Source organism: Microcaecilia unicolor, chromosome 3 (assembly GCF_901765095.1).
Source record: "Microcaecilia unicolor chromosome 3, aMicUni1.1, whole genome shotgun sequence".
Taxonomy (NCBI): Eukaryota; Metazoa; Chordata; class Amphibia; order Gymnophiona; family Siphonopidae; genus Microcaecilia; species Microcaecilia unicolor.
Genome location: NC_044033.1, coordinates 265,352,703 through 265,380,002, shown reverse-complemented (window position 1 = coordinate 265,380,002; position 27,300 = coordinate 265,352,703). Strand labels below are relative to the sequence as shown.

The window sequence follows — 27,300 nt, the reverse complement described above, 5'->3', positions numbered from 1 at the left end:
TTATAAAGGTTGGAGTTTCCATTCATATGGTGTCTTCTATCCTGTCCGAAGCGGTCTCTCTATTTCACCTTAAGTGGTGGATCTTCCTGCCTTTTGGCAAGAAGATTATGTGGCTCACTATTTGTCCTTGTGGCTTTTGAATGTCAAAAGATACTTAAAGAGATTTCTAGAAGTGACAACTGAATTCCATAGGTTGAACCAGCTTTTGTTCTTTTGGTCAGACTAAGAAAGGAGAAGCAGTCTCTATTTCCAGATGGTTGAAGGAAACAATTGCATCAGCCTATCTGCTAACAGGAAAGCAGATACCCTGAATTCTAAAAGCACACTCTTTGTGGGGGAGGTCGGCATCTTGGGGGCAGAGCTGAAGTCTATTTTACCAGAAGAGTGGCCATATGGTCCTCTCTTCACACCTTTTTGAACCATTGCAGGTTGTATGTGTTGACGAAAGAGGATGCTTCATTAAGAGCCTCAGTCCTGGGGGCAGCAGCAGCTGTTTCCCACCCTTCTTGAAGACAGCTTGATTACATCCCACAAGTTTCTGGATTGATCTGTTGAGAGTGCTAATTAACATTTAGTAACATAGTAATTGTCAGCAGATAAAGACTTGCACAGGGGGGCCAGAGTTGTCTAGCAGTCTGAGCATGCTCCATTTCATGATTAAACATTAACATACCTATATTAATGGGCGGGGGGGTGAAGGGAGGCGATTTTAATGGTGTACACAACCCCCAACTGGACAGATCTCATGTGAAGGGATTTGCACCCTAGTAGAAATATTCCCCTGCTCTGTGATCTTCTGGACATGGTGGATATATGGAGAACCTTGCACCCAGTAAAGTGAGAAAAGAGACTGATGAAGGGAGATATGATTGAGGTCTACAAAATCCCGAGTGGTGTAGAACAAATAGAAGTAAATTGATTTTTTTACTCATTCGAAAAGTACAAAGACTAGAGAACACGGAAGTTACATGGAAGTACTTTTAAAACAAATAGGAGGAAATATTTTTTCACTCAACAATTGGTTAATCTCTGGAACTCTTTGCCAGAGGATTTGGTAACAGCAGTTATCGTTTCTGGGTTTAAAAAAAGGTTTGGACAAGTTCCCGGAGGAAATGTCCATAGTCTGCTATTGAGACAAACATGGGGAAGCAACTGCTTGCCCTGAGATTTTTAGCATGGAGTGTTGCCACAATTTGGGTTTCTTCCAGGTACTTGTGACCTGGCTTGACCACTGTTGGAAACAGGATGCTGTGTTAGATGGATCATTGGTCTGACCTAGTAAGGCTAATCATGTTCATATATCCAGAGTGCATTCCACCATTTCCAGAATAAACTACATCTTAATTACCAGAGATATTTTCACTTATATATAACTAATGCAGAGATTGGCCCAATTAAGATTTCAGACCATGCTGTAGTATGGACAGATCTGGTATTCACAAAGACCTCACCTGAGCCCTATCAGTGGAGGTTTCCAAGTCACATATATGGGGGGCAGAGTCTTCCATGAAGTTTTGTTGCAGAAATGGAAGTCCTATAAGAAATAATGAGATGTATGTAGATACTCTGCTTATGTATAGGGAGCCAGTGAAAGCAGTGTTAAATTGAGAAATAATAGCATTTACAAATCATCAAAAGATTGTCAGAGAAAGGGAAGTATTACTTGGAACAGCAGAAAAGGGCAGTATTACTTGGAACAGCAGGTCACGAAATTATGGTGTTTATATAGAAGGCAGCAAACAAAGGATGCAATTCCTTGTCGTCTATACCAGACCAGTTCAGACTAATGGGTTGTGTCCATCTACCAGCGGAAGAAGACAGAGAAAATAGTTCCAAGTAAACCGCCCCTTAAGGGTATCATGCAGCCTGGAACGTTCAGTATTTTCTCTGTCTCCTAGCGGATGGTGTACGGATCGTGCAGCTGCTCTGGATTGCTGGCTGGTAGCTCCTGTCCCAGATTCTTCGGGTGACAGTGGAGCCAGGAGTGTGCTGGTAGCCATGTTGGGGCTAGTTTTAGATGATGCTCAGTGGTCCTGAGTTCCTCATCTGCCAGCTAGGGTGATATCCAGTGACTCTGGCTCCCTCCCCTCCCTCCCCTGGCTGTCTTTATAGCAGGGTGATGGTTTTTTGTTTTTTTTTATTTGTACCCCGCACTTTTTCCCACTCATGGCAGGCTCAATGCGGCAGGCAATGGAGGGTTAAGTGACTTGCCCAAAGTCACAAGGAGCTGCTTGGGCCGGGAATCGAACTCAGTTCCTCAGTTCCCCAGGACCAAAGTCCACCACCCTAACCACTAGGCCACTCCTCCAGGGTGATGGTTGATTGTGGCATGGAGTAACTTGTCTCCCCTGTGGGGGTTCTTCTCTTCTGTGGTGATAGGTATATCTGAATTTCTGCCTCTGAGGTAAGCCTTTATTCCTGTCACTAGTGAGGAAGGTTGTTTAAAAAAAGAAGAAGACAAAAATGTGTTTTTCCCTCCTTTTCCTCTGAGGTAAACCTTTATTAATTCCTGTCACTAGTGAAGAAGGTGGTTTAAAAAAAGAAGAAACTTTGTTTTTCCTTCTTTCTCTTGCCCGTTACCTGATTTATTTTCGCGCCTTTGGCAATGTATTCTAGGGGGTCACTTGTGAAGTTTCTTTGAATTTCGCTGGCCGGCATCTGATTATGATCATGGACCCTTCTGAACTGGTACCAGTTGCTTTGATTTTTTTTTTGTGGGGCACGGCTCATGTCTGGATCACGAAACTCAGTTTTTCTCCTCTTCACGGTCCTAGACGGCAGCTGGTACAGAGGACAGCCCCGTTGCTGGAACTTCTACCTTTGCAGTTCAGAGGTCTTAGTCTGCCATTTCCAAAGTTGGGGAAGTCTCTCGCTGGCTCAGTTTGGCTGCAGGCTCAGTCTTTTTAGTCCAGGGCTATTTTTTCGTTCCTGTCAGCCTTACACGGCTGTTGGTCAGTTCTTTTTCGGACCATCTGGTCTCTGTTGCTTCAGGCATCTTGCTTGAGATGCCCCTGCTATTTCATTCTTGTTTTGGCAGCAGTATTTCCTCCCTTCCTTAGGGAGGTTCTGATTCTCTCGTCCCCATGGATCCCTCCTGTCTGTTCTGGTTTGTCTGCAGGGTACTTTCCTTCTGGTGGGGGTCTGAGTTGCCCTTGGTGTGCAATTGCTAGCTCAAATTCCTCTTCTGAGTACCCTCAGGAGTTCCATTCTTGCCAGTCTTTTGCTTGGACTCAGTTCAGTGTCTCTTTATGGGAATGTGCCTTTTTAGGACTAGTTTGCCATAGCTCTTCCTTGCTTTCAGGTGGGAATTTTAGCCTGGTACAGGCAGATTTTGCCTTTTCTAGTTTCAGGCGCCTCTCTCCTGACACATTTGGCACTCCTTCCTTTTTCTGTAAGGGGCGCATTTCTTTCCTGCTGAGCAGATCTATTGCTGTGCATCTGGATTATCACCTCTTAGCTCTTTTCTTTTCTTTTCTTTTCTTTTCTTTTCTTTTCTCTTCTTTTCTGCAAGGAAGTGGCTGTGTTCTAGGTTTGGAGTTTGACTTTCCCTTAGCTGGTTTTTCCTCGGTTTGGTGTTAGTGTCCAGCATTCTCTTTGTTCCTGGCCTGGCGAGAGTTGTTTCTTCCTCACTGCCTTACGGCTGCATTTTGCTCCCTATGGTCTGAGGATTCCAGATCTGTGGTGCTTACCTCCCTCTTGGCGGGAGTTCATTCTCTACGTTGACTGCTGCTCCGTCTCGGTTGCGTAGGAGGGTGGTCATTGTGGCTCAGAGACCACTTGGGGGCCGAGAGTGTCTCTTGGGGCACGGGGTTTTCTCTTCTTATAGTTTTAGTCCATCTGGGCCAGGGGACTGCAGCGCCAGGTCTGCATTTCCACAAGTTATGTTCCTTTCTTGTTGGCCTCCTGGCAGCACCTTCTTCTCTGGCTATTCCCTGGTGCTCCATCTATACATTTTGCTTGTCGAGCACAGCTCCATCGCTGCATGTCGAGCACAGCTCCATCGCTGCATGTTGAGCACAGCTTCATTATTCCATGCAGTTCCACCGTTCCTTGTTGGGCAGGGCTCCATCGCTGCATGTTGGCCACAGTTCCAGGTTGGCTTTAGCTCTATCACGGTATGTTGAGGATAGCTCTATCACGGTATGTTGAGGACAGCTCTATCACGGTATGCTGGGGACAGCTCTATCACAGTATGTTGAGTGAAGTTCCTTCGCTGCTTATTCTGCAACCTTTCATCTCTGCATGTTGAACGGAGCTCCATTGTCACATGTTGACTGTAGTTCTTTCTCTGCAGGTCTCGGTGTGGGGGCGCAGTCCTGTGTCTGCGTGTAGAACACGGCTCTATGTCTGCCTGTGGAACGCAGCTCCTTGTCTGTGTGTGGCATGCAGCTCTCTCTTTGCGTATGGAACGCAACTCCCTGTCTGCGTGCAGAGCGCAGCTCCACCACCTGCTGAGTGTAGCTCCATCTCTGTGTGCTTAGTACAACTCTTCTCTGCAGATTGGGCGCAGTTCCAGGATGGTATGTGGAGCACAGCTCTGTGACTTCAGATGCTGCACAGCTTCATGTCTACGTAGGAAGCATAGCCCCTTGCCGGCGTTTTATACACAGTTCCAACTCTACCGCAGCTTCAGTTCTGCAGGTACCTCTAACATCCAGCTCTTTCAGTGGGGCACTGCTCATTCTCTGTCTGTTACTCTCAGCTTCTTCTCTGCTTGTTCAGTGCATTTCTATCTTTGCTAGAGGTGTGCAACTCTTTCTCTGCACGTGGTGTGTGGCTCAGTTTGTGTTCTTTGAGTGCAAATCCATTTGTTCTCGTTGAACACGGATCCTACTCTGCCTGATGAGCGCAGCTTGGTTTCTGTACCTTGAGCACAGTTCGGTCTCTGACTGTGGAGTGTATTTTCACCTTTGCCTATTGGGCACTGTTTCACCTTGTCGGTCAACCCCAGCTCTTTTCTGCGGGTTAGCTACAGTAACTTCTTGGCAGCTGTGGCATACCGCAGTTTAGATTGTTAGACAAGGCTGTCTTTTCTCCTGTTAGCTACCATTCCTGTGGCACCTTTTCTTGCCGTAGCCTCTTGGTGGCTGGCGAGAAATTTCTCCCATTGCTGGAGTTTGAATTCTTCTCTGCTCCTTTTGTGGCTACTTGGCACCTTGGGGGTCTTTTGTCCACAGAGTGGTTCTCGATTCTCTTTCTTTTTGTGTCCTTTTGTTCTCTTGGCTCTGTTCTTTCATTCCTAAGTCCAGAGCGAACTGGTTGAGGAGTGCTCTCTTTCTACAGTTGTACCCTGGTATGCTGCTGCCCTTTTCTTCATGGTTCTGCTAGAGAGACTAGCGCTCCAATTAGTTGATTCTCTCGACTCTGGAGTCTCTTCTTGTTCTGTGGAGTTTGATTCTCTCACTAGGCGCAGGTCTTGGTGGTTCCTGGGCCTTGCTTCCTTTCTTCTGTGAAGTGTGGCGCACTGTTTGGGGTTGTGTACTCCTAGCACTTGTTAGGGTCGCTTCATCCGACCATCTTGGACTAAAGACAGACCGGCAGGTTTGGGAGTTAGTCTTTGTCCTGCCAGGGTTTGGAGAAGTGGATCCTGGTCTAGGAGAGGCAGTTCTTCTCCTTGTTGCTCGGATATGACTGTTGCCTTCCTTCCAAGGGGGTTCCTTTGGCATGAGTATCTTTTGCTACACTCGGGACAGGGGTGCATAATTTTTCTTTTGCTCAGGACATTTGTTTTACGTCCTAAGGCTTCAGTTCCTTTTCTAGTGTCTAACTCTGTTCCATTTTGGTAGCCTGGTGGTTCGGATATTCAAAACTTTTTCTGCTGATCAGGTTTTTTTTGCGGTGTGTATAACTTTGTTGATTTTTCAACAGTCTGCATTCTTCTTTTCTTCCCCCCCCCCCCCCCCCCCCCCCTTTTTGGGAAACTGCTTTGCTACATCCCATTAGTCTGAACTGGTCTGGTATAGATGACAAGGAAGGAAAAATTATGTTCTTACCTGATGATTTTCTTTCCTTTAATCATACCAGACCAGTCCAGATGCCCTCCCTGGCTAAAGTCTGTCAGAGTATTGTTTCCTTTAGGTATCCCTGGCTGTTCCACGACGCTTCAATATGGTGGGATGTCCTACATCACTGCCTACTTCATCTTCTCTATTCAATCTCCTGCCACTTGTTGTTGTTCCAGCTCTGTATGACTCCTGTTACTTTGGATCACAGAGTTCTTTCCCCGGATTCAGGGGTAGATCTCTATGTGCTTAGGCAAGCTCAGTATGGACCATTCCCTCCCACTTACTTTTCTGTGAGGGGAGGTTGCAGTTGCCTTTGGCCAAGCAGGAACAGTGAGGTTCTGCATATTGGTTCCAAGAGTTTGCCTGTTTGGTATTAACTGTGTTTTCTTCTAGACTTCAGAGCACCATTGCTTGGCTATTCGAAATAATGAACATTCCAGGCTGCCCGATACCCTTAAGGGGCGGTTTACTTGGAACTATTTTCTCTGTCTCCTTCCGCTGGTAGATGGACACAACCCATTAGTCTGGACTGGTCTGGTATGATTAAAGGAAAGAAACTTATCAGGTAAGAACATAATTTTCCTTATTGGAATTACAACAAGCTTTAAAAGAGCTAATCCATCCATGATCACAGAAGTCAATTAATTATAAATACAAATTGTATATTCATGTCAAAGAGGGTGGAGGGGGGAACAGGCTGTTGTCGAGACTGATAAAGCAAAGGAGAGGCCCACCTAAGGTTTGTACGTTGTTTTCAGAAGCGGGAGTGCTCAAACACTGATACTGCTATAATTGAGATATTTACAAAATTTTATGCACAGCTGTACTCGGCTGTCTGTTTGTCTAGTCTAAATTTCCCTTATATGTCTTTATCATATCAAGAAATGTTGAATGCTCCAATTGCACCTGGGGAAATGGGATGGGCAATTCAGCAATGTCCTCTTGGCAAAGCTCCATGTCCAGATGGGTACTGGGCAGAATTCTACAAATCAGAGAAGATAGTGGTCCCACTAATGTAATAGTGGAATGGGGTCTTTGCTTGAAATGCTTAATCTAGCCCAAAATATAGTAATCCCTAAACTGGGACAAGACTTGTGTAAACCAGAATCATACTGCCCAGTATTGTTGCTTAATTATGAATCTAAACTGCTGCAGTCTTAGCTAACAGGCTTGCATGAATATTAACAAAACTTATAGCAGAACCCTGGGTGGTTTTTGTGCGTGATCATTATATAGTTAAAAATATGTGTAAGATCATTACCACATTAGAACTTGTGAAGACTCATAATATTCCCTCAATGTTGATCAGGTTTGGTTTTTTTTTAATTTATAACCATTTAAATTTTTACAAACGATAAAACAACTTGCCAGAAATACAGATAAAGTAATATATAGGAATTATTTCAGTCAGGTAATTCTATTCTCTTCCTTAGACCACTAAATAGGGAGAGTGAAACAAGACAAAGAGATCAATTAAACAGTAAACAGAAAAAAAATGTGGTATTAACAAGGTTATCCCCAGATATTACTCGTCTAATTCATTATTCCACATTGATAATCTGGTTGGCTTCTTCAAGGCCAATACGGTGTATAGTCAAATCATTTCATTGAAAACATACTTATTGTCCAATATTAGTTAGAAATAATCTGATTACATTCTTTCTCTTTTAAAAAACAGAAGTTATTTAACAATACATATACTTAAGTCTCTAATTCAAACCCCACTGATTAAAGTAATCCCAGTTTTCACAGGCTTCACTCCTTTTAAAGTAATAATTGAGGAAATATTTCTGAGGAAAATGTAGGAGTCATTACCAGAACTCTGGGAAAAACAATAATCTCGATATTAATCATCCTATATAATAATTTCCAACTCCAGCGTTTTGAATCTGACTCCCGTGGCACTGAAGGGTTCGTAGGATCCGTGCAGTTCGTGCTGCCTGTAATCATCTGTCTCACTGTCCCGCCCTCGCGTCATAACGTTATGACGTCGAAGGCTGAACACTGAGAGGGAAGGGGACGCAGCATAGTTGCCAGGCAAAGCAACGCAACGTCAAACATGAGGGTGTCGTCGTCCCTCCCTTCCTCCCTTTCAGTTCCAGGCCCCCTCCCTCCGATGTTTAAAAGTCATCTTCACTTACCAAGTCAGGGTTACGGCGGCCGCCAGCAGCGGTAAAACACGTGCAGCCTCAGCCCTTTTCTCTCTCTCAGCTGTGGTCCTGCCCTTGCGGAAACAGGAAATGAGGGCAGGACCACAGCTGAGAGAGAGAAAAGGGCCGAGCCTGCACGCCCTTTACCGCTGCTGACGGCCGCTGTAACCCCAAAGAGGTAAGTCAAGATGACTTTTAAACTTCGTAGGGAGGGGGCCTGGAACTGGGCGGGAGGGGGGACCCTGAAACTCGGAGGGAGGGAGGGGACGACCCTGGAACTGGGAGGGGGGGGCGCCCCTGGCACACACTCTCAATCTCACACACACACTCTCTCTCTCACACACACATTCATGCCGAGTCTCACTCTCTCTCTTTCACACACACACTCTCGCACATTCACTCTCTCTCACACAGTCACTCTCACACACACTCTCTCAAACATACACACTCTGAGGAAAACCTTGCTAGCGCCCGTTTCATTTCTTTCAGAAACGGGCCTTTTTTACTAGTCTATAATAATCATTTTATTATTCAAAGTTTCTGGTCTATTATTTTCAAAATCATAACCACTTCTTGCTCGTGTAGAATCATTTGCTATATCAATTTTTCATTCTCAAAGGGTACAGTTAAATTGTCCATGTAACTCTCTAATAAAATTATATCTAAAACAAATGTTGATCAGTTTTGATACAGAAAAAGCACTTGATTGGATAGTGTGGGACTTTTTATATAGGCTATTAGACACCTATGGCATAAGGGTACTGTTTCATAATGCTATTAGGGTATTATATTCTAACTCCCAGGCTAGGGTGTGGGCAAACGGGATGTTATCTGATCCCTTTTCCATCCAACAGGATACTAGGCAGGGATTCTGACTCTCCCCAGTAGTGTTTGTGTTGACACTTGATCCTGTTTGGGAAATCCAGCGTAACCCTGAAATACAATGATTTTCCTTAGGGGCTGAAATCTTCAAAATAGCAATCTTCACAGATGATTTACTAGTTCACGTTGCATATCCTAAAGGTTCCGTTTTGGTGTTGTTTGAGAGTTTGCATGTACAGTATATTGAGATTTCTCGGGATTTACTCTGAATTTAAATAAATCAGAAGCTCTGGTGCGGATGGTAGAACACAGACAATGGTGGGACAAGAACTTCCCACTGAAGTGGACAGCAGGGTCATTTTGTGAGCCCTCTAGTGACAGAGAAAGCACCTGCATATAATGTGTACAGTGCTGCGTATATCTAATAGCGCCATAGAAATTATTACTATTAGTAGTGAGTACGTTATCTAGATAGTCCAGATTGACGATGCACCTCAAGAATGTAGCTAAGTGTGCATTTTTATAAGTTGGCATTTTTGTGATACTTACAAACGTTTCTTGAGCTACTGACACTAGGTCAGTTTTTTTTTAAGGCTATATTGCCTTTAATTGATTACTGTGATGTACTATATGTAGGCCTTCTATTCTGTTTAATGAAGGCTTTGCAAAAATATAGAATGCTGTTGTCTGGATGATTACAGTGGGGCAAAATGTATAACCCTTTACTGATTGCCTGCCCTTTAATGGACCAATTCAATCTATTGCTTTTACTTTAAAGCATTGCATGATATTTACTTCTCAGCTTTTTATGATCACATCTGTAATGTCACAATAGTTTTCATTAGGCATATCTGCCACTGAAATTGGCCTGTAGAAAGATGACTTGCACCTGTGCTTTTACTGTGGCTGGCCCTGATACCCTGAATAAACTTCCACTAGCGATTCAACCTGTTATATTTCAGTAAGAAGATGAAAAATATTTTCTTTTGGGGTTGTTCAGTAGTTATAGTGCTATGACAGAAAAAGTGTAATTTTTTTCATTTGTTTAATGCTTGATATGTTATTGTATCTTGCTTAGTGTTACAAGAAGTGATTTATCTTGGGGGAAAGAGCTCTAGAGCACTTGCTACTGTTTATAATTTAAGAGCAGGCGCTGTATTTATACGTTTTAGGATATTAATTTCTCCACCAATCACCAAAGGTGATAATTGCAATAAATTAAATAAATTAAGTATATATCTCTGTTTAAATGCAGTATTCTGTACTGCAAGATTTGAAAGTATGTACTCAGAACACAAAGAGACTATATTTTTAGCTTCAAAAAGGTTTATTAAGTTACAATATGATTAATGCAATCATATAAGGCTAGCACAAATGAGAGATAGCTCTTTTAAGAGATCTTTACAGATAATCTGTACTTAAGTAAAGTAGCAGGTCTAGATCAAAAGTTATGTTACTTACAAGTCCTTGTTACATAGTATGAACAGCATGAGGTAAGCACATGTTTGCAAAGGAGGTCCTCATAGCAGGCAGGTGGGCTACAGGTCCCAGGAAGAGAGAGTCTGTAGAGAAGAATCTGTGTTGCAGTTGAAGGGAAGCATCTGCTTGTCTGGAACAGCTTCTATCTTTTATACTCTTGCAAGCTGCAGGAAGACATGCCATGTGAATCTTTGTCTTGGTTTCCTTGGTTTGCACACGACCCTTGGGCATTTGCAAAGCATTGTGGTATCTTGGTCTCATGTCTTCTGACATCACAAGGCTTGCTGTCTGGATTTTGCTGATAAATGGTTTATTGTAGTGCAAAGTTTTCCCTGCTTGAATTTCTGTGATAGATATTCTGATAAGATTTGTCTGGGGCAGCCAGCAGGTATCCTTTGTTTTTAGTAGCTGTATTTCACACCTTTCCCACCTGCCTGTCTCCTTGCCTCTACTGGTTACCTTTGATATTTGTTGTGTTGATCAGCCAGGCTTTTTGACAAAAGGAAGAGAGTCAATTTAACCTTGAGGCAGTCTCTTACTTGAGAAGTCTTTTGTTAAAAGGGGAAGGTGAGGTCAGCAGTACCTTTTGTCTTTTAAATGTTCCCCAAAGGGAGGGGGAAGAGGGCTTTGGAATGAAAGCCAGTTGCATCTTCAAATATATTTTTAAAGCTGTATTTTTGTATTGCTATATATGATCCAGCAAAATATCATGTTACATATTTCAATAATAAACTGATACCATTACACTTAGTACTTACTGTAAGGCAGTCATGTGATAAATGAAGAAATACAATAAATATGAGCTGGAGGGCTGTACTCATGAAGAGCCAGCATATGTTATTAATGAACATGTCAATCTGTCTAGAAGTTGGGAAGAGGGACTGTGTGTAGAAACAAGAACCAGTTCAGCCAAGTGATTTGTGTGCAAAACATTAATGGAAAGGAAAGTCCATGCATATAGTGTTCTTGCTCTAATATAATTGTGTTTGTTTCTTCTGCAGGTGGAAGGAATACTACACTGTCACGCAGCACTCTGGGCCAGTCTAACATTAACCAGTCCCTGATGAGTGCGTGGCTAAGCAGTGATCCAGCTAAAGGTCGCATGGAAATCACTAGCTTGCTTCCAAACCAGACATTATCTGTGAACAGTTTGGATATTTTAGGACAATGTCTAGTCTGTGGAACTGATGCAGAGGCTATTCACGTTACCAGGCAGCTTTTTGCATAAACAAGTATAATGTTCGTTACAAGTCAGTAATACCTTTTTATTAAGCAGAATGCATTTCTAGTTAGCAATTGTACAACTCAAGATTTTTTTTCAAATAAACATTTTCATATAAGCTGTCATGAATCATTTATTTAGATTTGCTATACCGCATTATTCTGAAAAAAAAAGGTTTAAAAAAATGAAGGTTGTTCATATGCATATTGCATATCTCAATAAATTAAGTTTTATCATCCTGGTAGACTAGTCCAAACTAATGGAAGGAACAAGCAGCAAGTTGAGGCAGAGAAAAATAACCCCTGAAGCTTATGATGACATCACTGGTATAACAGGTGCTGCTGCCAGGATCATGTCATCTATCATGTCATCAATCCTTTCAGATCCATTAGGGATTTGAAGGGATTGAATGCTGTTCTTTGGGTTCCCCATTTTTGGATGGAAGCCTTGTGGTCAGTGATACCTTAGGTCAAACCAGGGGAATTCCCACCAGGGAAGCTCACAGGTAATTCTTGAGATTTTATGTGCTAGGGGAGCTGTGAGTTCAGAGCTCTGCCCTTTGGTTTGTAAGCGGCTCATAGTGGTGACCAGAGCATTCTTTCACATGAGGGGATTCAAATTCACCCTTACTTAGATGATTGGCTTATCCAAGCTGATTCTGAGCAGGATTCTTGGGAAGCCACAACCAGAATAGTTTTTCTTGCAACACCTTGGTTTGTGAACTTCGCCAAGAGTAATCTAGTTCCCTCCCAAAGTACTCGAGTATCTTGGGGTCTGCTTCCACATTGAAGTAGGAGCAGTATTTCTCTCTCTCGAGAATACATAAGAATCTGGATCAGTTAGTGCTTTTTGTGCAGTGAAAGCAACAAGAGCTTTGGATTCTCTTTGGCGGCTTGGTTGTGTGGTGGCAATGGTGGAGATGGTACCATGGTCAAGGGACCACATGAAGCCACGCCAGCACACAAAAGGTAGTGGTCTCATTCTCAGACATTCAAGGCTCGTTTTCCGTCTTCAGCTTCTCTCAGGAGGCAACTAGTTTAGGGAACTGTTGCACATCATTTCTTGAAGTGTGTCCCTCTGACATTCCCATACTAGAGCGTTGTAATGACTGATGCCATCCTGTGCAGAAGTTGGTTCATGGACATTGGTTAGCTCAGGAAGGTTTATGGCCTATCGGTCGTTTGGAGGCAGGGAGCCATTCTGTTGGCCTTACTGTACTTTCTGCCTCTTCTAGAGAGGAGAGCAGTAAAAGTCTTGTCCAACAATGCCACACCAATAGCATATTTGAACAATCAGGAGAGACGAGAAGTACAGTAATGCTCTTGGACATTGACATGCTTTGTGCTTCAGTAGAGAGTCGTCTCTTGACAACCTTGGCTGTGCATATTGCAGGAGTGGACAATATTCAGGCATACTTTCTCAGAAGACTGCAGGTCACACAGTGATGTCCAATCTAATTTCTGTTCCTCTCCTCTCTCCTTCCTCTCTACCTTTCTCATGTTCTCTGTGGAATGCCTGCTTTATCTGCAACAAACTTTTCTTGTACTCTCCATGTGCTTGCCCTTATTGAGACTTGGCTTTGCCCTGAAGACACTACTTCAGCTGTGGCCCTGTGTCATGGGGGGTTACCTTTTTTTCCCATACTCCTCGCCCGGTTGGCTGTGGAGATGGTGTTGGACTACTACTCTCACCCTCTTGTAGATTTCAGCCTCTTCTTCCACCTCAGTCTCACTGCTTTTCTTCCGTCGAAGTCCATCCATCTATTCACTCTTCTACCTCTCCGAATAGCTGTCATTTATCGACCCCCTGATAAGTTCTTTTCTCACTGACTTCGACTCCTGGCTTTTCTTCTTTCTTGAACCTTCATCTCCTTCCCTCATTCTTGGGGATTTTAGCATTCAAGCTAATTATCCCTCTGACTCTTATGCTTCTCAGTTTCTCACTTTAACATCCTCTTCAATCTTCAACTGTGCTCTGCTACCCCTACTCACCAGAATGGCCACTGTCTTGATCTTATCTTCTCCAACTGCTCACTCTCCAGTTTCTGCACCTCAGCTCTTCCCCTCTCTGACCATCATCTGATAACTTTCACACTTAAACACAACCCCCCCCCCCCCCAAGTCCCATCCAATCTCCACCAAAACACCCTCCCCCTAGTCCCATCCAATCTCCAACAATACATTTAGGAATCTTTATGCTATTGACTACTCTGTCCTCCAGTGTTTCAAACCTGTTATCAACCACTATGTTATCCAAGTCTGTCAGTGAGGCTGTCTTTTCCTATAATACTATCTGCTCTGAATACTCTCGCTCCTCCAATTCCACATTCTGTAAGGTGTATCAAAGCCGATCCTTGGCTGACCTCTAGAATCTGCATCTTACATTCCTGCGCCCAATCAGCCAAATGCTTTTGGCTGAAATCTCGTGCCCGTGTTGATTTCATACATTTCTAATTCTTGCTGACCTCTTTCCAGTGTGGTCTTTCTCTTGCCAAACAGGACTGCTACATCCAGTTGACAAACTCTCTTGACTCAAGCCCTCAGTATCTCTTTGCCACACCACTGAACTCTCTCCTCATAGTGCCTTCACATCCAACGTCCCCTTTAGTTTCTTCCCAGACTCTGGCTGAGTACTTTCATGATAAGGTTCACAAGATTAACCATGAATTCTCAACCAAGTCACCTCAACCTACCCTCAGTCCATTCTCTCAACCCCTGCTGCCTTTTCTGAAATCACTGAAGAGGAAACTGCACATTTTCTTTCCTCCTCCAAGCTAACTACCTACTACTACTACTTATCATTTCGAAAGCGCTACTAGACGTACGCAGTGCTGTACACTTGAACATTATGTTCCTCTGATCCTATTCCTATCCATCTACTTAGCACTATCTCTCCTACTGTCATCCCTTCTACCAGTCATATCCTCAGTCTTTCACTTTCCACTTCAACTGTTCCTGATGCCTTCAAACATGCCATAGTTACACCACTCCTCAAAAGACCTTCATTGGACCCAACCTGTCTTTCTAACTATTGCTCCATCTCCCCCCTTCTTTTCCTATCCAAGATACTGGAACGTGCTGTTCACTGCTGTTATGTTGACTTTTTCATCTCAAGCTATTCTTGATCCACTTCAGTCTGGCTTTCGCCCTCTTCACTCAACTGAAACAGCCCTTGCTAAAGTCTCCAATGACCTGTTCTTGGCCAGATTCAAAAAGGTCTGTGTTCTATCCTCATCCTTCTGAATCTATCTGCTGCTTTTGACATTGTTCATCACTGCCTACTCCTTGATACGCTGCCCTTGGATTTCAGGGCTCTTTTCTTTCCTGGTTTTCTTCTTATTTCTCCCATCGCACTTTTAGTGTATACTGTGGTGGATCTTCCTCCATTTCTATTCCACTGTCAGTTGGTGTACCACAGGTTTCCTGTCTTGGGATCTCTTCTTTTTTCCATCCATACTTCTTCCCTTGATGCTCTGATCTTATCCCATGGTTTTCAGTATCACCTTTATGCAATGATTCCTAGATCTACCTCTCCACACCTGAAATCTCAGCAGGAACCCAGGCCCAAGTATCAGCCTGCCTATCTGACATTGCTGCCTGGATGTCTCACCGCCACCTGAAACTAAACATGACCAGGACTGAGTTTCTTGTCTTTCCCCCTAAACCCACCTCTCCTCTTCCCCCATTCTTTATCTGTGTGGATAACACTCTTATCCTCCCTGTCTCATCAGCTCATAACCTTGGGCTTATCTTTGACTCTTTCTCTGCATATATCCAACAGACTGCTAAAACCTGTCTTTTCTTTCTCTATAATATCACCAAAATTTGTCCTTTCCTTTCTGAGCACACTAGCAAAACCCTGGTGGAGGAGTAGCCTAGTGGTTAGTGCAGCAGACTCTGATCCTGGGGAAATGGGTTGCATTCCCACTGCAGCTCCTTGTGACTCTGGGCAAGGGCAAGTCACTTAACCTTCCATTGTCCCAGGTACAAATAAGTACCTGTATATAATATGTAAACCGCTTTGAATGTAGTTGGAAAAACCACAGAAAGGCGGTATATACAGTGGGGGAAATAAGTATTTGATCCCTTGCTGATTTTGTAAGTTTGCCCACTGACAAAGACATGAGCTGCCCATAATTGAAGGGTAGGTTATTGGTAACAGTGAGAGATAGCACATCACAAATTAAATCCGGAAAATCACATTGTGGAAAGTATATGAATTTATTTGCATTCTGCAGAGGGAAATAAGTATTTGATCCCCCACCAACCAGTAAGAGATCTGGCCCCTACAGACCAGGTAGATGCTCCAAATCAACTCGTTACCTGCATGACAGACAGCTGTCGGCAATGGTCACCTGTATGAAAGACACCTGTCCACAGACTCAGTGAATCAGTCAGACTCTAACCTCTACAAAATGGCCAAGAGCAAGGAGCTGTCTAAGGATGTCAGGGACAAGATCATACACCTGCACAAGGCTGGAATGGGCTACAAAACCATCAGTAAGACGCTGGGCGAGAAGGAGACAACTGTTGGTGCCATAGTAAGAAAATGGAAGAAGTACAAAATGACTGTCAATCGACAAAGATCTGGGGCTCCACGCAAAATCTCACCTCGTGGGGTATCCTTGATCATGAGGAAGGTTAGAAATCAGCCTACAACTACAAGGGGGGAACTTGTCAATGATCTCAAGGCAGCTGGGACCACTGTCACCACGAAAACCATTGGTAACACATTACGACATAACGGATTGCAATCCTGCAGTGCCCGCAAGGTCCCCCTGCTCCGGAAGGCACATATGACGGCCCGTCTGAAGTTTGCCAGTGAACACCTGGATGATGCCGAGAGTGATTGGGAGAAGGTGCTGTGGTCAGATGAGACAAAAATTGAGCTCTTTGGCATGAACTCAACTCGCCGTGTTTGGAGGAAGAGAAATGCTGCCTATGACCCAAAGAACACCGTCCCCACTGTCAAGCATGGAGGTGGAAATGTTATGTTTTGGGGGTGTTTCTCTGCTAAGGGCACAGGACTACTTCACCGCATCAATGGGAGAATGGATGGGGCCATGTACCGTACAATTCTGAGTGACAACCTCCTTCCCTCCGCCAGGGCCTTAAAAATGGGTCGTGGCTGGGTCTTCCAGCACGACAATGACCCAAAACATACAGCCAAGGCAACAAAGGAGTGGCTCAGGAAGAAGCACATTAGGGTCATGGAGTGGCCTAGCCAGTCACCAGACCTTAATCCCATTGAAAACTTATGGAGGGAGCTGAAGCTGCGAGTTGCCAAGCGACAGCCCAGAACTCTTAATGATTTAGAGATGATCTGCAAAGAGGAGTGGACCAAAATTCCTCCTGACATGTGTGCAAACCTCATCATCAACTACAGAAGACGTCTGACCGCTGTGCTTGCCAACAAGGGTTTTGCCACCAAGTATTAGGTCTTGTTTGCCAGAGGGATTAAATACTTATTTCCCTCTGCAGAATGCAAATAAATTCATATACTTTCCACAATGTGATTTTCCGGATTTAATTTGTGATGTGCTATCTCTCACTGTTACCAATAACCTACCCTTCAATTATGGGCTGCTCATGTCTTTGTCAGTGGGCAAACTTACAAAATCAGCAAGGGATCAAATACTTATTTCCCCCACTGTAAGTCCCATTCCCCCCCCCCCCCCCTTTCACCTCTTGCTTAGACTATTGGAACTTGCTTCTCACACATCTCCCACTAAGCCATCTTTCTCCCCTTCAATCTGTTCAAAATTCTGCTGCACGACTTATTTTCCGACAGTGTCACTATGCTCTTATTAGCCCTCTTCTCAAGCCATTTCATTGGCTCCCTATCCGTTTCCACATACAGGTCAAACTCCTCTTATTGACTTACAAATGCATTCGCTCTGCAGCTCCTCAGTACCTCTCAACTCTTATCTTTCTGTACATTCCTCCCCGGGAACTCCATTCATTGGGTAAATCTCTCTTATCTGTACCCTTCTCTTCCACTGCCAACTCCAGACTCTGTTACTTTTATCTTGCTGCACTATATGCCTAGAATAGATTTTCTGAGCCAGTATGTCAAGTTCCATCTCTAGCCATCTTCAAATCTAGGCTAAAATCCCACCTTTTTGTTGTTGCTTTTAATTCCTAACCCCCTTTTCACTTGTACAGTGCCCTTGTATGTTTTATCTTTCCCACTTTATTAATTCCCTTATCCCTTATTTGTCCTGATTAAATTGTAAGCACTGTCGAGCAGAGACTGTCTCTTCATGTTCAAGTATGTAGCACTATAGAAATAAGTAGTAGTAGTAGTAAGATGTCAGCTGAATGCAGGAGAATGGGAACGCTATCCAGCAGCTTTTTGCCTGGTAGTGGAATGGTGAGGAATTCCTTTTTTTTAATTATTATCATTATTATTTTTGTATTCTTATAGCAACAAGACAGAATGCAAAATGCTTTTCTTCAGTTGCAGAGAGAAATTGGACATTCAGGCTGAATACAGTGGTGCAACCCTGGCCTAAGAATTAGCCTCTGTCTTTCTCCTTTGGCTGCTGTTAGCTCGAGTAGTGCACAGGATAGCAAAACACCCATTCCTGGTGATTTTAATAGCTCTGGATTGGCCTTTGTCATCCTTGGTATGAAGGTCTTGTGCATTTATTAGTGGGTCCTCCAGTAGTGTTATTTAGAAAACTGGGCCTCCATCTGGGTCTTGTGCTCATGGAAGATCTAGATCCCTTTTGATTTATGGCTTGCCACCTGAAAAAGGGACTTTCTGCTTCCATCATTGCTATTGTGTTGAAGGCCATAGATAGTCCTTATTTATTTATTTTCAGTATTTATTTACTGCCTAGACCTAAACGGTATACAGCTTCTTCAGGTACTGGTACTGTCCCTAATGGGCTCACAATCTAGTATGAGTTATCCTTAGCTTATGTAAGGGATTGTAGATTGCTTGAGCACCAGTGTTCTTCTTGTGATATATCCCGTTGCAAAACTGATATCCCTTCAACTCATCTCTCTTTTGCAGGAGGAGCTAGAGTGAGGTTTGTTGTTAATTCGCTTAAGGTATAGGTGACATTGCTCTCTTTTTTTCAGGGGCAGAATTGGTTGATTCTCTATTGCAGCCCAAGCAAATACAGGTCTGGGGTGGTTTTTTGTGGGCAGTCAAGTATATTTATCCTTTTATCAGAATAGTCTTATCCCAGTGGGATCTTAATTTGGCTAGGCCTTCTTTTAAGCCTCTCCATCAGACTTCTTTGAAAGATCTATCTAAGATGGTAACTCTGGTTGCCATATGTTTGGTTAGGAGGGTTTTGGAATGTGGGCCCTTTCCTGTAGGGATCCCTAATGGTGGACTCTTATTACCTTTTGTCTGGTTCCCTCTCTGTTTTGCCAAAAGTGGTATCTCAGTTTCATGTGAATCAGGTGGTTTCTCCTCTTTCTCTCTAGAACACTTCCAAAGAAGATTAGGTATCACTCTGCATAAACTGGATGTTCACAGGGCACTCATCCATTACCTGGAGGTTCCTAATTCTTTTCACAGATCAGATTATTTGTTTGTATTTTTTAATGGCCCATATAAGGGGCAAGTGGTCTCTAACTCTCACCCTTGGCAAATTGGATCAAAGTAGCATTTGAAGCAGTGTATATGCTTAACCAGAAAGTAGTTGAGTAAGGTCTCAAGAGCTACAGGGCTTCTTGAGCGAAAACCAGAGCAATGTCTAGATGGGTGATTTGGTCGTCGCTGCATTCATTCATCAGGTATTATAATATTATGTGTAGGCCAGAGAGGACAGTAACTTTGGCAGGGCCATTTTTGGAAGGAGCTTTTTTTTCCTCCCACCCTGAGAAGCTTTGGTACATCTCAATAGTCTTGGCTGGTCTGGTAGAATGATAAGGTGAAATTTACTCTTATGTGATAACTTCCTGTTCTTGAATCCTGCTAGACCTGTCTAGGACCCATCCTGAAAGACAGAGTTTTGGGATAACCTTGGGTTCTTTGCCTGACACTGGTTTGTAATTAATTTTGTATTCTGCATAGATGTCCTGGATGTCATTTTCTTAACATCCGATTTCACTTGAAGGGCAGACCTACCTCTGTTTGGATTTGCTACTGAGTCCCTGTTTTCACTGCAGCACTTGAAATACACATTTCTATGCATTTTCAATCTGTTCCGTGTTATCCAATTTTCATTTATCTGACAACAGGCCAGTCCTATTTACGTAAGATAATTGAGACTGTACAGTATTATGTATAGCTTTGTCATTGGCATACTGACAGAATCCTGGGTGCACCATGTGTTATACTGGTGATGTCATTAGAATCCTTTAAAAACAGGGGGCGTCAAGATGGCGGTTTGAACGTGTTAGCTGTTCTGTCGAGTTTGTTGGGACCTAATTCGAAGTTTCCTCTTCAATATGCCGCATACCAAAAGAAAGGGGATAGTGAAGGAAAAAGCGCCGACATCCAGAACATCATCCCCGAGCCAACAAACGATTGATAGATATGCAACCGGAACCCTACTTACCAGGCGATTGGAGCCCGCGCTGAGAGCCGAAGAAGGAGCGGTGGCACTCGAGGGATTGGAAACATCATTATCTCCCCTGGAAAGTAATCCTCCTCCATGCCCAGCATCGCAAGGGTTGAGAGCGGAGGCCCAGGCAGAGTTGGAAGTCGGTGTCTGCCAGACCTCGAACGGCGTCGCACACACCCTGATGGCTGGTGATTTGAACTTTGAGTCAATTTCTCCCACGGAGATTACTGTGGAGGCAATTTGGAAAGTTTTACAGGATTTAACTAAAGGCATCGCTAAAACTGCCCAGGACACTTCACAAATCGTGAGTAAAGTTGATACTTTGGTTACCTCAGTCGAAAAAATTGAGCAAGAAGCTTTGAGTTATAAACAGCAAACGCAGCAAGAATTAAAAGATTTAAAAGCCACTACTGAAGCTTTAATATCTGATAAAATTTTGGTACAAACAAAAATAGAACAATTTGAAAATTATAATAGACGTTTGAACTTGAGATTGCTGAATTTTCCTTTTGTGGAAGGGTTGAGCCCTTCAGACTTTTTTAAAAAATACCTACAAGATATACTTCTTTATCCAGCAGCAGCTATTCCTCCATATAACAAGATCTACTACTTACCGTTACCTAAACAGTCAAAAGCTGCTGCTCAAAAGGAAGAATTAATAATTTCAGGTAAAACAACAGAACCACAATTAATATTCAAGGACTTGAAGATATTTCAGCATTTTTGGAAGAATCAATTTCAGAAGTGGCTCAGCGTCGGACATTAATAGTATCACTAGTCTTCGAACAAGGTCTGAATTCTATAATAAAAATATACTTTAAAAATTCTTTAAAATTATTTTGTGGACAAAGAATATGGATATTTCCAGATGTTACCAAGACAACCCAGGATAGAAGGAAGAAATTCTTGATACTAAGAGAAGAGACCAAGGCAATGGGGGCGAATTCTTTATTAGCCTATCCTTGCAAATGTTTAGTTAAATTTATGGGTAATAAATATGTTTTTTTATGAACCGGGACATTTAAAAACTTTTCTTGAAATGAAAAAATTATCCAACTTGCCAGGAGTGGCCTAGTGGTTAGGGTGGTGGACTCTGGTTCTGGGGAACTGAGTTCAATTCCCACTTCAGGCACAGGCAGCTCCTTGCGACTCTGGGCAAGTCACTTAACCCTCCATTGCCCCAGGTACAAATAAGTACCTGTTTTTGTAAGCCGCATTGAGCCTGCCATGAGTAGGAAAGCGCGGGGTACAAATGTAACAAAACAAAAAAAAGAGTAAATAGTAAACAACTGATTAACTGTTAAATATAATAGGGTGTATTCAGACCAGGCCACTATTTATATTATTTTTGTATTCTTCTTTTGATCTCCTTATCTTAAATGCGCTCTAATTTTCCATTGTATTTTCAAATGCATGTTAATCATGTGAAATTGTAAAAGTGATTAAATAAAAAATAAATAAAAGAATCCTTTAAAAACAATTATTTTTTATAAAACATTGTGATCTGTATAAGCCAGGTGGTATATTCATTTTTTACAATAAACATAAAGGGATATAACCTCATAATACTACTACTACTACTACTACTTATCATTTCTAAAGCGCTACTAGACGTACGCAGCACTGTACACTTGAACATGAAGAGACAGTCCCTGCTTGACTGAGCTTACAATCTAGTTAGGACAAACAAGAGATAAGGGAATATTAAAATGAGGATGATAAAATAAGGGTTCTGAACAAGTGAAGAAGGGTTAGGAGTTAAAAGCAGCATCAAAAAGGTGGGCTTTTAGCTTAGATTTGAAGACGGCCAGAGATGGAGCTTGACGTACCGGCTCAGAAAGTCTGTTCCAGGCATATGGTGCAGCAAGATAAAAGGAACGGAGTCTGGAGTTAGCAGTGGAGGAGAAGGGTGCAGATAAGAGAGATTTACCCAATGAACGGAGTTCCCGGGGAGGAATGTAGGGAGAGATGAGAGTGGAGAGGTACTGAGGAGCTGCAGAGTGAATACACTTATAGGAGTTTGAACTGTATGCAGAAACAGATAGGAAGCCAGTGAAGTGACTTGAGGGCTAATATGAGCATAACCACACTGGCGGAATATTAGTCGTGCAGCAGAATTTTGAACAGATTGAAGAGGAGAGAGATGGCCAAGTGGGAGACCTGTGAGAAGCAAGTTGCAATAGTCTAAGCGAGAGGTGATAAGAGTGTGGATGAGGGTTCTGGTAGTGTGCTCAGAAAGGAAAGGGTGAATTTTGGTGATATTATAAAGAAAGAAACGACAGGTTTTAGCAGTCTGCTGAATATGTGCAGAGGAGGAGAGGGAGGAGTCGAAGATGACCCCAAGGTTATGAGCTGATGAGACAGGAAGGATGAGAGTGTTATCCACAGAAATAGAGAATGGGGGAGGAGGAGAGGTTGGTTTAGGGGGAAAGATAAGAAGCTCAGTCTTGGTCATGTTTTGTTTCAGATGGCGCTGAGACATCCAGGCAGCAATGTCAGACAGGCAGGCTGATACTTTGGCCTGGATTTCGGCTGAGATTTCTGGTGTATAGAGGTAGAGCTGGGAGTCATCAGCTTAAAGATGATACTGAAAAACATGGGATGAGATCAGAGTACCAAGGGAAGAAGTATAGATGGAGAAAAGAAGCGGTCCCAGGACAGATCACTGAGGTACACGAACTGACAGCGGGATAGAAGTAGAGGAGGATCCACTAGAGCAGGGGTAGGCAACTCCGGTCCTCAAGAGCCGCAGGCAGGTCAGGTTTTCAGGATATCCACAATGAATATGCAGGAGATAGATTTGCAAGCACTGCCTCCATGGTATGCAAATCTATCTCCTGCATATTCATTGTGGATATCCTGAAAACCTGACCTGCCTGCGGCTCTCGAGGACTGGAGTTGGCTACCCCTGGACTAAGGGAAGGAGAGGTGGAGGTGACCAGGTTGAGAATTCAAGTTTAATCTTGTGAACCTTGTCATGAAAGAACTCAGCCAGAGTCTGGGAGGAAAGTGAAGGGGGGTTGGAGGCGAAGGCACTTTGAGGAGAGAGTTCAGTGTGGCAAAGAGACGTCAAGGGTTTGATCCAAGAGAATTGTTGCAAAAGGTTGCAATCTGGACTAATCTGGTGAGATGTAAGGAAAGAAATTTGTCAGGAAAGAGATAATTAATGGCTTTATTTTACAGTGTTAGGAGTTGGTTGTGACCGCTCTATGTGGTCCTAGAAACTTTTTTTTTCCTCTGTATACCTTTTTGCCTCTGCTCCTCCAAATCTACCACACTGGCATTCAAGGAAATCAGGTACACATACCTGTGGCCTATGCCAAGCAGACAGATAATTATGTATTTGTGAATCATTCTGCTGAAATGCCGTCTGCATTGTTAGATATAAATATTGCATGGGGAATGCTTGAATTTAAAGTTTAAATATATGGCCTCAATGGTTAGGTGGTTATTAATATTGATTTAGTACAACTAGCCTTTTAAGGATTTGATACTGTTAGGGTTTAGTAACCTGGTGCCTAGTTCACTATTGTCTTAACTCTCAGCAGATCGCTGTGCTAGCATCTCAGTCCACTAGAGGTCTCTTTCTGGGATTATCTCAATATATGCTACCAGCTAGGCCTCAGCCTAACCTACAACCTACTCTTTAATGCAGTTAAGTAACCATTTTTGAAACCTGTCACTGGGTAAACTATATTGATCAATTTATCATCCCCCACTTCCTTAGCAGTTTTCTTTAGAACTTGCTCAACTGGGTCAGACCAAAGGTTCATCTAGCCCAGTATTCTGTTTATAATAATGACCTATCCAGGTCACCAGTACCTGGTAGATTCCCAAAAAGTTGCAAGGTTCCATTCTACTTAACTCCAGGGATATGCAGTGGCTTTCTCCAGGTCTCACTTAATAAGGATTTATAGACTTCTCCAGAAATTTGTCCAAACCTTTTTTGTTTTAACCCAGCCATATTAACTGCTTTTACCTCTTGCTCTGGCAGTGAGGTTCAGAGCTTAACTATATGCTGAATGACAAAATTGTTTTCTCCTATTTGTTGTAAATGTGTTGCTATGTAACTTCAGGGAGTGTCTCATAGTCTTTGTTCTTTTTGAAAAAGTAAATAATCTTGTTTACCTATTCTACTTATTCAGAATTTTATAGATCTCAATCATATATCCCCTCAGCTGTCTTCTTCAAGCTGAAGAGCCCTAACCTCTTAAGCCTTTCTTCATATGAGAGTTGATTCCATCCTCTTTCTATATTATGATCGTCTCTTTATCCTATGCATTTAATTCTGCCACACTTGTCCCATTTACCTCCCCCGGGAGAGTATTCCAGGCATCCACTTCCTTTCTGTAAAGCAGTATTCCTGATGTTGCTCTAAGTCTACCACCCTGTAATTTCAACTCATGTTGTCTAGTTTTACTCCTTCCCCATCTCAGAAAAGGATTTGTTTGTATATTGAAGTCTTTCAAGTATTTCAATGTTTGAATTATATCTCCCCTGGCCATCCTTTAGGGTATGCATATTCAGGTTTTTGGCACAAACCCCATACCAGTTTTGTTAGCTTCCTCTGGACTGGTTCATGTTTTTTTAAGTCCTTAGCAAGGTAAGTCTTCCAAAATTGTACACAATACTCCAAGTGTGGCCTCACCAAAGACCTGTACAGGGGTATTAACACCTCCTTTCTGCTGCTGGCTATGCTTCTATAGCGCACCTGGACCCAAATGGCCCTGCTGAACAGGAGATCCACACTCAGGTCTACTATGCTAAAACACACAACATCGTGGCCATAATCAGACACTGGGCCCATTTTTTAATGCAGATCTGAAAGTAGAACAGACAAGTTGTCTATGGCAGGACTGGAACCTATGAAACAGGTATAGAGTATTGTATGAAATGGCTGCCGTGTTCTTGTAGGGTATAATGTGAGAGAAAAACTGCAAAACAATTAGCTTTCAGAGAGAGTTTTTGTCTAGGGAAAAGGTTTGAAGATGAGACTCAAGCTATTCTAAAAGCTGCTGGCACTGTAACAGATGTTTTATATTGAAGGATTTATAAATGGAGGAGCAACTGAAATGAAGAGGTATGTGAAAGTGCTGCTGTGGAAGTGTTTTGCAAAGAATATAGTACTAGAACTTAAAGTTCTTATAATTCACTACAGTGCAGAGGAATAAAGTAAAAAAAAAAAAAAAAACCTACTTCTGCCATATTGTTCCCTTTAAAGAATGATGAGTTGTGAACAAAACAGAACCAAGTCAGACATTTATAACCTTAAAACACCACATCCTCTTAGATAGGTTGTTTGTCCATTACAGCTGGCTACATGTAGCCTGTGTAAATTACATCAGCTACAGTAGCCTGAGGCTAATTACAAAAGCTTTCTACAAGCTGGTAACATGCCAGGGCAAGTGTCTCTAGCTAGAGACTCAGCATGCCCTTGATCAGTCTTTGCATTATGGTGGCAACAAACACGCTAAGTGAATCTGTAACTTGATAGAAGATTTGTTTTTACAAGTAAGACTGAAAATCCTTGAAACGTGTGAGAAAAACATTGTCCAGTTTCCATGCATTTTTTTTCAATAAGAGAACTGATTAATAAAACGGTTAGCTTGGCAGAGTTTAAAAAGGGGTTGGACGGTTTCCTAAAGGACAAGTCCATAAACCACTACTAAATGGACTTGGGAAAAATCCACAATTCCAGGAATAACATGTATAGAATGTTTGTATGTTTGGGAAGCTTGCCAGGTGCCCTTGGCCTGGATTGGGCGCTGTCGTGGACAGGATGCTGGGCTCGATGGACCCTTGGTCTTTTCCCAGTGTGGCATTACTTATGTACCGCCTTTCTGAGGTTTTTGCAACTACATTCAAAGCGGTTTACATACATTCAGGTACTTATTTTGTACCAGGGGCAATGGAAGGTTAAGTGACTTGCCCAAAGTCACAAGGGGCTGCTGTGGGAATCGAACTCAGTTGCCCAGGATCAAAGTCCACTGCACTAACCACTAGGCTACTCCTCCACTCCAGGAGTGTAGGTCCTGTTTGTTTCTGTTGTATAAAATAAAATCTCCTGTAACATAGTGCTTTTTAGCTATTTTGTTCTTAGATTTTTAAAACTTTATTATGCTTAAGTAAACAAACATTGTCTTTCAATCAGTTTGTAAGTAACATAAAAAGAGTGGATTGCAATAAAACAAACCTATTAGTTAACAAACTCACATCTTGAGGTCACTCTTATCTATCATTGCACTAACTGATAATTTAATGTCAGTCCATATCAGTCCATAAATGTTCAATGATGTTCAAATAAATATTTTAAAAAAACTTCTTTCCACAATCAGCATTTGTAAGTTTAAAAAAAAGAACACTTATCTGATATATTAAAGCTGTATATCCTTCTGTGATGCAATTGATACAGTGCCTTATAATCTCCAATGACCCCGACTTGGAGCCAGGTTTCACAAAATAAACTTCTTCAGGGGGTACCTTCAAACAATAAATGAAATAAATCAACATTTTATATATGAAAAAATGAAAACCTTAACAAACTCTTCAGGCTAACTAGCAGAATAGGAACCAACTGCTTCCAAAATGGCATCCTAGGAAACTAAAGATGCTAACTACTCTCTTATACCAGCGCATACACTAATTCATAAAATCACAGTCCAATCAACTTCCATATTCATTCCGAATGGAATAATTGTACCCCATTGCACAGTAGCACAATTAAAGCTGATTTTTTAACAGATACAGAAAGGGGAGGTTCCAAATAAGACAATCAAACCAGAACAGTCCGAGGCAGACGGAATCAACGCGGCCACCGTTAGGTTATAGAGGGAGTTTAATTTATCTCTCAAGTATTGACAGCAGCTTGAAACAGAATTGTTGGGTTTGGGGTTATCGGTTTTTCCTACCTCAAGACATGATTCCTTTGAAGTTTGAAGACTTGTACAACGATTTTTTTGTTAAGACTGAAGATTTATTTTTCGGAAAGTACAGAACAGGAGAATCAGGAAGAAATAAGACTACCCAGGATGTATTCAACTTGGATGCCTCCAGGACCTGTTGATTCAGTATTAGGAGCTTTTGAGAAATTAAAAG

General features: G+C 42.5%; 1 protein-coding gene across 1 annotated transcript in view; it reads left to right on the top strand.

Moving 5' to 3' along the window:
• NUP43 (nucleoporin 43) overlaps positions 1–11,791 on the top strand; it is a 165,622-nt gene extending 153,831 nt beyond the window's left edge. The window contains exon 8 of the mRNA XM_030198061.1: positions 11,458–11,791. Within this exon, the coding sequence (XP_030053921.1) occupies positions 11,458–11,684 (227 nt within the window). The 3' untranslated portion in view covers positions 11,685–11,791. The remainder of the gene's footprint in view (positions 1–11,457) is intronic.
• The last annotated feature ends 15,509 nt before the right edge of the window (positions 11,792–27,300 follow it).